The sequence below is a fragment of the Rhipicephalus sanguineus genome, chromosome 4 (assembly GCF_013339695.2).
Source record: "Rhipicephalus sanguineus isolate Rsan-2018 chromosome 4, BIME_Rsan_1.4, whole genome shotgun sequence".
In the NCBI taxonomy this organism is placed as follows: domain Eukaryota; kingdom Metazoa; phylum Arthropoda; class Arachnida; order Ixodida; family Ixodidae; genus Rhipicephalus; species Rhipicephalus sanguineus.
Genome location: NC_051179.1, coordinates 50,069,681 through 50,083,255, shown reverse-complemented (window position 1 = coordinate 50,083,255; position 13,575 = coordinate 50,069,681). Strand labels below are relative to the sequence as shown.

Genomic DNA, 13,575 nt, shown 5'->3' with positions numbered 1-13,575 from the left:
TGATAGGCAGAATTGTATTTGAACTGTTGCATATTTGAAAGCCGATATTGAAGCACACGTCGGCTCATATGCTACTCAAAGGAAAGCTTTAGTTTATTCTTTGCAGGCGTTGCGGTATTATTTTTTTTTTTCTGCTTAATATGCTCCAAATTACAATCTCGTTCGAGACGTTTTTGCAAGATCAATGGGGATAACCAGAGCTGCTGCATGACAAAGTTCACTGTTACAATGATCAGGCATTCAGCAAACAGTTTTTGAGCTTCGCAGTAGCAGCACTTCCGTTGATGTGCTGATTATTGCATGCCCTGCAGAGTGCAGTTCTACATTTGATATAAGTGCATAGGAGGAATAAGGACAGTAGCTTGTTAAACCACTGTGCAAATTCTAAAACTACTATTTAAGCAGAAACCAGCATTTATGGGCAGCGCCTGTTTGCTGTCTCATCTTTGTGGCTACCTTACACTCTTAGATGAACACAGAAATTTTATGCAATTCTGCATTGTTCAGTCTTAACCTGTTAAACTCAATTACAATGGATGTTAACCAAAGTGTGCTTTTGCAGCAAATATGAGATATTCAGAAAAACATGGAACAATATTGGAATCTTCCTGTGTTATTCAGAATTTTACTGGCTAATAAAAATTCTCGAATTGGATACACCAAGACCGGATTACAGTTCTAAGGCATGCCGCACTGCTGTCTAAACATTACTACTGTGGCTGGAATCAAACCTCCGTCTTTGAGCTCAGTCGTACATCTTTGCAGTGGGTAAAATTGTACTGGCTGATAAATATGACCCTATTAAATAAAGACGCTCGTAGTCGGGATTTGCCTCGGTTACATTATCTGCAAGTTGTGCTAATTTCCTCATCATTGCATTTATTTGACTCGTGCAGAGAATTGATGAAGGTTACGTTCTTGCTTTTTGAATGCTGCCATCGGGGCAACGTGTAGAGCCAACAGAACATTGTGCATTTACATGCGCAGGCAGTTTGCGATTCTATGAGAACTGTGCTGTGTGTTCTTGCCCATGTGAACCATTTCAGGTGGTTTTGAAATGGTCGAGGTGCAAGTGAACTCTTGTGCGTAAGAGCCAATTGTATTTTATTTCTTTTAGTACGGCTGCGCACACAACCCGACTGCAAGGAGAAGGCACGCAATACTCACCTGTCTCTTCTGATAAAGTGATCATGCCACTGCTTTTTGTTTGATGCGGCGTGTTGAATAAAAAGCTTGGAAAAACCCACGTTTTTGCATTTTGCTTTCTGCTTGGTTTTCGGGCATTATTGAACACAACAGTGTATGAAGCTGGGTTAGTTTGTGTACCATGGGACTACAAGTTGCGGCATGCTACTACTGGACAGTGGCGTGCAAGGACGCAAGGCAGTAACCAACTACTATTTCTTATTACTAAGTGCAATATGTAGTTCGTACAGCCAACAGCAAAAGATTGTGGGACGCGAAATGTTAGAGAAAGCTATATCCTCGCTTTGTCTGGGAACATCTCCTCCAAATAAATGTTCCAGCCTGTAGTTGGTATTGTAACCTATACAGTCACCAGCTAGGTAAGAAGCATTACACACTAATAGAGAAAAAAAATTCGCATTTCTTATGGAACCAACGTCCCATAAACTATTGCTGTTGGATGTCATGCATATTTTCATAATCACTGACAAATGAGTTAAGAAAGCCCGGTTTTCCAACAGACGTCGCGTACTCTCGCCACATGAAGTGGCTCTATGTGAAATCTCCGCACTGGGTGCGAAGCAATATAGAAGTCGTGCTAGTCTGCAGAAGCAGCTATTAAAAAGCTTTTGTTCGCCTACTTCTAGTTCTGAAAGCTTGGGAGCATTGCACAAGACCACAAATATTAGTATGCTCCTCAATAGAAGGCATGCTTCAGAAGGACTTTGTTGAGTGAGTTTGTGCTATTCCATCTTTTGGCAAACGGCCAAATGCAAACTAAATACAAAGGACATGCAGCGGAGTGCATGTATTCCTCCATGTTTATTTTTGAGCTGTTTGCCACAAGAAGGTACGCAGTATTCAATTAAAATAAGTGAAGAAAAGCTGGAAACAAACAAAAGGTAAGTGAACATAATTTAATCTTTACACATATTCTGTACATTACACCTTCACCTTTATTGGCCAGCATTCTTGGAGGATTTCTTAGAAACGACTGTAGTGTCAGCCTTCTTGACGAGTCGCAGCTGCTTCTTGGACATCCGCTTGATTTTGGCAGTGTTCTTGATCTGTGGCATTGCAAGGAGAGGGAAAGCTGCTGTTAACATGGTTACTTGTAGCTAATCAAAGAAGAAACAAAGCAAGGATTATGCATTATGCATGGATTCACTGAGTCCAAACTGTGAAGCTTTTCTGGATAAGCACGAAGTGCATAAATCTGATGTTTTTTTCCCAGGTGGAACGATAGGCATCAGATGTTATTCATGCTGCATGCACTTAGAGAGTCCTAAAATACTGGTACATAACAACATGCACCTGCTCCAGCAAGCACTGGAATTGAAAGTGCAAATATGTCACAGCCACAGTACTGCATTTGCAATACGTCTAAAAGGCTCATTCACACAGGGGCATTCTATGTGTACACCGACTGGAAATTTCGTGTCACCAAAATGCCGCGTCGCTCACATTGCTCTGCCACTAGCCCGTAGAGTTGCTGTGAGCTCTGGCAGCTGAGTATACTACTGTGTTTCTCTCTTCACTGGCGTCCATTCAGCACGTTGTGATCGTGCAAGTTTTTTTGTGGTAGTTTAGTCCTGATGACAGCCACTTAGAAAGGAGAAATTATACTTTTGGGCATTCTGGCGAACACATCTGCCATGGGGGATGGCGCAATAGCCGCCCTGCATACTGACTAGCTGTGGCGAGGGGCTCCGGTGGCAGTGGCAGCAAAAACAGACCCGGAAATGAAATCATCAGCATGAATACGGCCTACTTGGCAGAATTCGTCGCCATGGAACTGTATTCTGCACCGCTCCAGATGCCGAATGCCTCAATGTGAATGCGTCTTGTTACTTATGGCACATTAGCCAATGAGGAGATGTGGCACTGAAGTTTTGGAGAGAAGCAACACATTTCCTGGAGCCGAGTGTGGCATTGAAGCTGAAAGTCCAGCATCTCTCTAAGAATGTCTCCATTGTAATCAAGTGACCAGGATGGAGTTCGGCAAACTTTCAGTTGGACTTGTAAATCCTTCCACCTGGGAGAACGCTGAAAGAACGGAGCCGAGTGTGGCATTGATGCTGAAAGTCCAGCATCTCTCTAAGAATGCCTCCTTTGTAATCAAGTGACCAGGATGGAGTTCGGCAAACTTTCAGTTGGACTTGTAAATCCTTCCACCTGCGAGAACGACTGAAAGAATGATTCCCAGGATGTTGACCTTTGTCTCATAAGAATGTGGCAACAGAAAGGTTCCTACGATGTCAGTACCAGGTTTCACTTTTGTGGCATTATGGACAGTAGAGTATAGAAATGACCTGATCCTTATCGTTCTAATGAATGTACACAAGTGATTGGGCCTTATTTTCAGGTTGCTTTCATTCAGGTGAAAACTTGCTTTGTGTAAAGTGCCTTTAGGTGCATCGGCCACTTTGCTTGTCCAACACAGAAGGGCCATTCACCTCTCAAGAGCCATTGGTGGTTTTTAGTGGACTCACTTGACTCTTTCCAGGGGTAGAGCAGATGCTTTGAAGAAACTTCTCACCTTGGAAATGGAGTACTGCTATAACTACTGGACACTGGATTGGCTGGCAATGCTGTCATTGATTTTCTGGTAGAGGGTTACGGGGAACACCAAGGCTATAAGATATGAAGACTTCTGTGCAACTGCTTTTTACCTATTGTAACCACGTGAAAAAACTCCCTTCGTTTAAGGTGGCTACTCCACTCATCACTACAGTCTTGTCCTCAACATGGATGGCACAGACGATGGCGTGGCCTAGCTTAGTGTGATGCCTTGGTAGTGTAGGCTAGTTACCGGTTTTTGAGATGCACCGAAACGAGACCCCCGAGACCAAGGTACTGTTTCATCATATTCTATAGCCTTTACAGCTATGTTCCAAATGTTTCACAATGGCATCAAAACAGTTACCTCCTATGTATGAACAAGCACTTAAGCAATATACATAACGTGCATTCTTTACAGCCATACACTACATTACATAGATGCACGATGACAATACGGGTATCTGAGAGTCTTGAAAAATGCACACTGCAAACACATCGACATATATTCTGCATGCTATAGCAGGTAGGTACGTGTAGACACAACTTTTGCACATCTTTTGCTGCAATTGAAAACAGTGATTGTGTCGTGCTTACGTGCACAAATTTCGTTACAAAGGAAGGGGAGAGATGTGAGGACTCACCACTTGCACTACTTCAGACTTCTTGGCATTCTCCTCACGTCGCCTCAGGTTTTCTTCCCGCCTTTTCTTCTTCTCCTGAAATTGGTTTAACTCATAGTCAACCGAGTAGCTACCAAAACTGTGCACACATCTGACACATGCGCATACAGCAACACGTAGCCTTTACCATGCAGATATGTGATGTGTTACCCAAAAGTTCAGGGAATTTGAACAGCATGTGCAAAGTGGGTGTAGTACATGTTTTCACAGCTAGATGTGTAGAGAGAAACGGACATCTAGGCTAGTTGGTATGTGTTCATCTTGATAGAAGAGGCACAGTCCGCGTTTGCTAGTGTGCCTTTTCCATCAAGATGTATGCCTTGTGTATCCGTGTGCTGACATCCGTGCAGCTAAGAAAAAGTACTGTTTTGTGAAGTGTGGTGTTGTGATGCTATGTTTCACTGATTTGGCACATTTCTTTTCAATCAATATGACAGACTTTAAGGAGCAAGGGATTTGGATCAAGTTTTGTTTCAAACGTGGCCAAACTGCAGCGGAAACCCGTAGTATGCAAGTGGACATTTTTGGAGTCGACGACATAAGCCAAGCCAAGACATTTTTATGGTATAAGTGCTTAAAAGATAGTCGTATGTCTGTTGATGACGAAGAACATTCCGGACACCTGTCAATGAGCACACCCGCAAAAACAACAGCAGAAGTTTACAGAGCTCTCCTTGCAAATCACAGGCTCGCCATAAAGAGTTCCTGTGATACAGCAGAAAAATCTTGCGGCACAGTTCAATGAATTCTGTCCTTTGTGTTGAGAATGTGGCACATTTCTGCAAAATTTGTGCCAAGTATGCTCAGTAAAGAACAGTAGCTCCACCATGTTTCTGTCTGTAGAGAACTGAGGCAACAAGTCGGAGACGATCCCAGATTCCTCGCAAATGTTATAAGCGGGTTTATGGCTACTATACCGAAACCACTCAAGAGTCACCATAGCAAAAAGTCGCCAAATTCATTGCAACCAAAAAAAGCACACCAGGTTCGAGGCATTGTGATATCCATGCTGACTGTGTATTTTTTACATTAACAGAACTGTCCACAAGGATTTGGTACCTCCTGGACAAACCATGAATAACCACTTTTATTGTGATGTTTTGAAATGCTTAAAAGGAAGCATTCGTTGCAAACGTCCAGACATGTGGAAGTACAACCGACTTTTTCACCATAACATGCCTGCTTACAGATCTGCTAGCTTTTAATGACCCTTTTCGTTGTAATGATCAGTAGATGTTATTCAATTTACAGAGGATCATTGACCAAGAAAGCTTTCCGCATTCTCAATAGATATAAAAGACCTTTACTATTCCATTCGTCGTGAAGAATTACTTTTGTGCACTGAAGAGTGCACAGATGAATTAGGTACCGTGACTTTTCAAAATGCAACAGGTACTGAAATTCCAAGGTGTCTCAAGCTTCTGTCATGTTATTTAAGATCATTGTACTTAGCACGGGAAGGGAGTACCTACTCGTCAAAGGAAAGGCATATGTGTAGGATCATGTATAGCATCATTACTAAGCAACATCTTTCTGGCTAATACTGCACAAAAGACACACACGGAGCGCACACTGTCAACAAATTTTATTAGCAGAGCGACGTGACCTTATATACCTGGCAAAACTCAATGCGCATGACAGCAAGTACATACCAACAACACGGTCCAATCAATATACACGTGTTGTGCCACACAGATACGCGATTTCCTTGTCGGAAAGTGAGATGGACGCTTGGCTGACGCATTTTTCTTTTAAGCCCGAGATCTTGTGAGCCTCGATAATGAGACGCGACATTTCGTTGTTGCTATTTGCGATTATGTTGCACTTGTGAAATTCCGGAATACAGCCACAACTATTGCAATGAATTGCAAGCCATCCCCCCGTTTTGTTTTTTACATTGTTGGCGTGCTCACGAAGCCTGTCGTTTATACAACGGCCCGTTTGTCCTACGTAAGAACGGCTGCGTGTTACAAGGATTTCATAGACGAGGCCTCATTGCATTTCAATATTCAGTTTTATGGTTCTTAGTGCAGGTTTCTTTGTCTACAAGGTTTCTCGTGTCTCACCAAATCATGTATTTCAAAAGGGTTCCATTTTGTTTGTGATTGTCTCGTATGTTTAAACGGCGAATCTGTTTCTTGTTAGAAAGCCACCACGAGTGTGATGGAGATCTTCTGAAGATGTGCTAATTTTTGGTTCCTTTACAATCATCCTTTGGTGTACTTGTGCACTAATGTGGTACAGTGAGAAACCGGCACTGTCATCCCATTACCATTTGCTTAGATAGAACAATGGGCACAGTATTTTTGGTACCTGAAAACCTGGCACACAAGAAACTGCAGCAAAAAGACGGAACCCCAGCATCTCTTTGTTATGTTATAAATGCCGCACCGTTCCCACTTATTGGAAAGCTCAGCTTTACCTCAATCTTTCTCTTCTTTTCTTCCTTGATTTCACGGTCAAGTGCCAATAATGCCTTTCTCTCAGCACGCTGTTCCATCTTAAATTTCCAAGATGTCTTGAGAGGCCTGTCCTTCACCATGCTGGAGAACCTGAAATGGTTCAACATATACAAGTTTTGCATTATGTTGAGTATAAACACTAAGCAGCTAGAGCAGAAGAGGCAAGCTCGTGCTAATTAAATAAATTAGCGGTGCTTACTATCTAAATGCAGCAATAAGCACCACTAGAATACTGTACAGACTAAATGGTATTGCTGTTACTGGCATTTGCTTCAGGTGTAACCAGAAGGCTCAAGCTTGAGTTCGAGGAGTGCAAGACACGATGCCACATGGCGCAGTGCACGCTTGAGCCTTGCAATGAGTAGGTAAAGCCTGATGCACCATTACCTGTGCCGCCTGCACCTTTAACAAACCTTTTGTGTAAAGTTCTGTACAGATGATATCGTGTTAATGTGGGTGGTGCGATGGCTGGATGATACTTGCCTAAACAGTAACAATTAAGCTACTACACAGGGCATGTCTTAATGGTCATAACAGTGTTACAGTGCTCGTGTAAGGCAGCAACTGGCCGTAAGCAAGTTCCAAATGATAATGTGTGCAAACTGGAATTTCTGAGACCAAAATATCAAAATTCTTTTCAAATACAATGTCTTCTGATACGAAGGAAACGACCTCATCTACAATCATCATTATCAACCAATGTCAGTCCTTATACAGCAGCAAGAATTGCTTATGAAACGTTGTAGCAACGTTGCGAATGGTTTCGCAACGTTCAACAGTTTTGCGGCAATGCTTACATTTTGGGAACTTTCAAGTAGCACCGCGAAAAGGTTGCATAAACTTAGTAATGTCAAGCTTTAGGCTAGTTTTTTATGCATAGTAATAAGGAAACAACGTGACTTCTTCAGATAGGGACAAAACCATGTCGTTCCCATTGGTTTTGTCTCGCGCCTGAAGAAGTCGCACTGTTTCGTTATTGATATGCACACCTACTACTACGCGTGCTTGTGAATGCGGCGGGAATGTCTGCAAAAACAGACCTTTAGGGATCATTAGGAGATAAGTGTGGCTCAATATTATGACAATAATGCATACTGCTAGGTGTGAAAAACTTTCCCCAGCTTGTTTACATTGCATGGCTGTGCCAGATCGCGGCAGAAGAAACCTGGCCCTGAGAAACTTACTGTTTCTCAGGGCCGCGGTGACGTCATGAAGAATGTTTGCCAGTAAAGGTTGTAGACGTCAGAGATGATAGTGGTACTCGTAATTACTACATTAGTTATGCACGCGTGTGTAATTAAGGGATAAAATCTTCTGTGTCTCGTGTCAGCTTGTAGCCCCTGTCAATTTTAATGCATTTTTCCGCATGACACTTATACTGCGGCGAAAGTAACGTAAGCATTCCGCACGCAATCAAAAAAATTTAGGACCGATGTTCTTAGCTACTATATTCTTTTCACGGTGGCGCTAGCACTGTTATTCGGGAGATTTATGGCCGTGCTCGTAGAATTCGGAGGATTGCTGAAAATTCGGGAGTCTCCCGGGCAAATCGCGAGAGTTGGCATGTATGCACATCTCGAGGAAATTATTGTGTCTACGACACGAGCAATCGTCTGAGAGTACCTCAGACAGATAGCTAGTCACGCCGATCAAATAAAATAAGCTTAAGTGAGTCAACACTGTTCTGTAGATATAAATTTCGGTTTGTGTACGGTAGCATCTGGTAAGCCCGACAACACCTTGAATAGTGGCGAAAATGATGCATGATTAGAGCGCGACTTCGTAATATTCAATCATTAGCGATGAAAATTTAATCGCCGACTTAAACGCCATTTAAATAATTTAACCAGCAAGATTGCGAGGCGAAGTTGAAGCACTAAGATGACAACATAATCAATCTCCCCGAGAAAACAAACGAAGCATTTGATGCGCTGACGGAAGAATTTTTTTTTCTTATATATAAAACAGCACTTCCCAAAAGTTTTCAGATATTATAGGTGCACATATTCTTATAAATATTAGAAACACTTGTAAGAAGAGCCTGTTTTTGTTTTACCAGCATTTTCCACTGCACTTTCCCACAAGAGTTAGCACACCGAACATGCACCGCACCTTTTTTTCTCGCTTTTCCATACTCGACCAGACTTTGGAACGCCTCTTGGAATTTCTTCGACGTCGTCCTTCTTCTTTTTGGAGCGGGTCATAATGATCGTGCGTTGTTATCCTTTACCAGTCGTCCTACGGTGCTTTACCGAAACAACAGCACGTGTTGCAAACGGCGTCTTGTAAACACGGCTGCCTTCATGACTTGGCTCGGCTACAATTACTCTTCAACGTAGTACGTCGTTAAATATGGTGATCGTGACGTCACTGATGTGGCCTTTTCAGCGGGCACGTAAGAACATAAGTATGGTCCCTAGTTCTAGGGACCGTAACGTAAGTACAGTTTGTTCTAGTAATGTTGGTAAGTACAACATGGCGACAGTACACTGTAAACATGGCCCATAGATGTTCTGTGATGGCCATGGTGATGGCCCTGGCCCGTCCCATTGACATAATCTAGTGCATGGTCTCGTCGGTGAGAACCGTAATCTGTACACCACCACAGTCAGACCACAGAAACTGGTACGTAGCAGATGTTGACACTCCTGAAACATGAGCTCAGCAGTTTATCTCCAGGACGGAAGGCTGAATACAGATATTTTGTTTTTGTTTCATCTGTTTATCTAAACTTATCTCGACTGGAGACAATAGCTGTGTTAATGCTTCCAGCCGCTTCTACAAGGTAGATTCAGATATTTCTGCCTAGGCAAATGTGTTTTGTGTTCTGCTCTTGCTGTGCTGACCTTGAATCCGAATTTAAATGTGCCGAGTCACTGTCGAACTGTTGCTGCAGCAAACACATGTATTCGTCAGTAGCTCCGTTGTGGTTTTGTCCTCAGGGCAGCTGACTCAAGCCTGAAATATTTTGATGAATAAGCTGTCCCTTTCGTACGCCATGAGAAGTCTTCCTTCCTGATTTTTTCCTGTCGTATGAATTCACCATGGTAGTTTTATTATTACTTAAAAAAAAATTGCATGCGACATACGAGTCCTATTTACACGCGTTGAAAGCGCGCCGCTTGTAGCACGGAGGAAGAAAGCCCACATATGGAAATGGGGAACCGTTCCGCTGCACAGAGTCACACGACGACTAATTATAGTCACCGGATTATAGTTTTCGGTGGTAAGTTTCCCTTCGTGGCTATTCATAACATTTGCCCTGTTTACATCGGAACATTTGCACTTGTCGCTGTCGCAGTGCGTCTCGGGTTCACTACACGCAGACACGTGGGGCTGCAGTTAATTTGTGACGCGAACCTTTTTCAGGCAACAGATTCGACGAATTCCGGGGCATGCAGTCTAGAAAACAAATTTTTTTTAGAGGGCCGTGGGGCTTTTGGAGCTTATTGGTACATCGCAGCCATGCGCAGCAATTGAGCCTCGGTATACTCGGTGATGATCGAGACCCGAAAACACCACCACGGGACTTGGGAGCCAGTCATGCTTTCAGAAGCTTTTTACTGCATAAACGTTCATTACAATGCAATCAAAAGATCGTGAGTTTAAAACTTAAAACCATTTAAGACCCCTTCAAAACAATTAAAACTTAGACAGCCGTTGCGCCGGGGACAGTCATGCGTGCGGTTGGATAGTTCCCAGCTGAAGCGCACGCCATGGCGCTGCATTTCACGCAGCTGCATCTGCCTGTGCAGTCCTAAAGGACATGGAAGAATGACACCGGTAGATGGGGATGCAAGCGGGGACAGCACGGGTGGCGATATGGCGGCCATCTCGTCTTATGTGTCAGGCACCGTGGATTTTCGCGCGGTCACGTTGGGCTGAGGCAACTGGTGGATGGGTACAACTTGCTCGACCATGGCGGAATCGAGCGGTCCATTGCATGTTGGCGCACGTACAGCCAACGCGGCGGCGGGCGTCGCGTCGCTGCGACAGTTTCCGGACTCTTGCGCAAGGATGAAGCTTGAGTAGGCGTCAGCCACCAACGAGTCCAACTGTTCTTCACGATCCACGGAGCACCGCATGTTCTCAACTTCTTCGTCGGAACATGAAGAGGGCGAGTAAGAAAGTGTTGTCGCGGCGTAAAAGCTGCTGTTGGAAGACAAAGACTCCGTGTCGTCGTCACTAACCGGAGGAGGTTGCAACGGGCCCGCCGTGGTCACCGGGAGCCCGACTGCAGTGGCCGTTGTTGCAGACGCCGTCGCGACCTTTAGACGTTGATGACATGGTGCAGGTACCGGGGAACACTTTGCGGGTTTCAGGATGCCACGGTGCGCTCTGTCTCCACGGCTAACCTTGGCAGCTCGTCGAGGTGTTCCGACGCGGCGACGCTTCGGCGCCATGATGGTTGTTTGTTTGTTGGATTGACTCTTTCTGGTGCGAAGAGGCACGTAAGCACTCGACCCTCCTCGTCCTCACCGTCTGACGGTTCGAAAAGTCGACGCGGCGTTAAATCAGTTAAATACTTTTAGACAGCTCTGGTTTACTCCGCCCCCTAGTGACAAGATCTGCGATTAGATGGAAATCGCATGAGAATATAATGCAAAGCCCTTGTAGCGTTCTATTTCCCGCTTCATTTTTACTTTCTGCGCCGCGTGATGGATACGAGCGATAACGGCAGCGAAGAAGAAAGAGTCCTAGCTGTACGCCCGAAGCAATGACGAAGTGAAATCGACCGAAAAATTTGGCACCTGAACTTGTGCTGTTTGATAAGAAAAGGCGCGAGGTGCGCCACCGTCCCGATAAGTTCTTCGTAGAAACACTTTTTGGTGGGCTGGTTCATGCTGTTGGAGCCGACAAAAAATGGCCACCTAGCGAAACATAAAAGAAAAAAAAAGGAATTAGGAGGGAAATGAGCAGAAGGAACGCCAGATTTCCGGCTTCTCATTCATACGTTTCACACAATCCATATATTGATACGGAAAAGCGCTGCGCACTTTCGCTAAAAACCTTCGAGGGGGCTCCCCTCCGATCTTATCATGCGCTCAACTAATCGACTCTCGGCAGAAAGGAGGGTGGCGGGCGCGTCACTGACACACGACGTTCCACGATTCCCGATACGAAAAGCCGGTAATGACTCACGTGGTACTGCGTTATAACTTTTTCCAAGAGCCGGATCCTCATCTCAAACGCGAGCTGTCTCAGAAGAATAAAGACGGGACGGGACGGGACGCATTTGCCTTCACACTGCAACGATCATCGATGTGAGTCACGATTTGACAAGATAAGGATGGTCATGAAGTCATCTAGGAGCGCCTCGTGAGTGTGCCCATGTCCGGTTTCGGACGAAAAATTGCGGATGCACCAGCAGGGCTTCGTTGTACGGATGTTATCTAGGAATTCGTCAGGCATGCCACTTGGTGTCTGTACATTATTTGTCACTGTGCTTCTTATGGACTACATCGACAGCCGCATAGGCGTGCACATGGTTCTCAATTTAGGGGCGGGAGGGGGGGGGGGGTCTCTACAGAACTGCCCCCCCCCCCCCTCCGATTGTTCGAGTGTGAAAGAAGTCAAGAGTAGCAATGGATGCATAAATGAATATGAAGCGGTGACCAGCATCTTTGGTCCACAGCTTTCCGGGAGCAAAGGTGGGAACTAAACCGTTCTTGGAATGCAACATCAGGGGTACTCGGCCGCCATTATCGTCAAAAGCACGCATGGCCATAGCCATGCAAACAATGACGGGACAGGTTCTACTGTCCGCCGCGGTGGAGCAGTGGTTATGGTGCTCGGCTGCTGACCCGAAGGTCGCGGGTTCGATCCCGGCCGCGGTGGTCGAATTTCGGTGGAGGCAGAATGCTAGAGGCCCGTGTACTGTGCGATGTCATTGCACGTTAGAGGACACCAGATGGTCTGAATTTCCGGAGTCCCGCACTACGGCGTGTCTCATAGTCATATCGTGGTTTTGGCGCGTAAAACCCCAGATATTATTATTAAGTTCGGTCCGACTGGGTCAAGGCACGGACAGACTTGGCGCACCCCTCAGAGGATTGAGGGTGAAATGCGCCACAGGTTAAACCTAAGTACAGCAAAAATAGGCATTGAAAACTTTATGAGACAAAAATAATTAGTGAGGTTTTACGTGACAAAACCACGATATGATTATGAGACACGCCATAGTGTGGGACTCCGGCTTGATTTCGACCACCCACCGGGGTTTTTTGACGTGCATCTAAATCTAAGCCCTCGGTTGTTCTGTGCATTTCGCTCCCATCGAAATGCGACCGCATTGGCCAGGAATCGAACCCGCGCCCTTGAGCATAGCAGCAATACACCTTACGTGCTAAGCTACTATAGATGTACGGCGGATAATTTTATGACATTTCGCTTGGGTTGCAAACAAGAGGAACACATACCGTTTGTTATAGATGGCGGTTTTAACGTGTGCAGCAGACAAACACTGACAAACGTGCTGCAACCGTAGAGCTGCAACCACCCTCAGCCAACAACCGCGCGGTACAGATAGTAAATGATTGTATCGCATGAGGCATCATTCCCACAGCTGTCAAACGCTCCGTCGCGTCACCGTCACAGCACTGCGTTGCGTTAGGGGCGAGGATTTCCTAGTCGTTTTCTCCTCAAAAATCACAGCATATCCACGGGGTGAATGATGATGAGTGGGG

At 45.0% G+C, this 13,575-nt stretch overlaps 1 protein-coding gene across 1 annotated transcript; it reads right to left on the bottom strand.

Moving 5' to 3' along the window:
* Positions 1–2,090: 2,090 nt before the first annotated feature.
* Positions 2,091–9,195, bottom strand: LOC119389943 (coiled-coil domain-containing protein 86). Its single transcript, XM_037657398.2, has 4 exons — positions 9,002–9,195; positions 6,850–6,979; positions 4,389–4,463; positions 2,091–2,252 (listed from the first exon to the last, which is right to left on the bottom strand). Exons 1-4 carry the CDS (start codon positions 9,091–9,093, stop codon positions 2,142–2,144), a joined length of 408 nt encoding a protein of 135 aa, XP_037513326.1. The 5' UTR covers positions 9,094–9,195; the 3' UTR covers positions 2,091–2,141.
* Between the last annotated feature and the right edge of the window lie 4,380 nt (positions 9,196–13,575).

What these genes read in the sequence shown, in the direction of transcription:
- LOC119389943 (XM_037657398.2), bottom strand. Translation starts at nt 9,093, where the DNA reads ATGACCCGCTCCAAAAAGAAGAAGGACGACGTCGAAGAAATTCCAAGA. An exon ending in TGGAAAAGCGAGAAAAAAAG is followed by an intron (nt 6,980 to 9,001) that starts GTGCGGTGCATG and finishes GAACCATTTCAG; the next exon opens with GTTCTCCAGCATGGTGAAGG. An exon ending in AAAAGAAGAGAAAGATTGAG is followed by an intron (nt 4,464 to 6,849) that starts GTAAAGCTGAGC and finishes AACCAATTTCAG; the next exon opens with GAGAAGAAGAAAAGGCGGGA.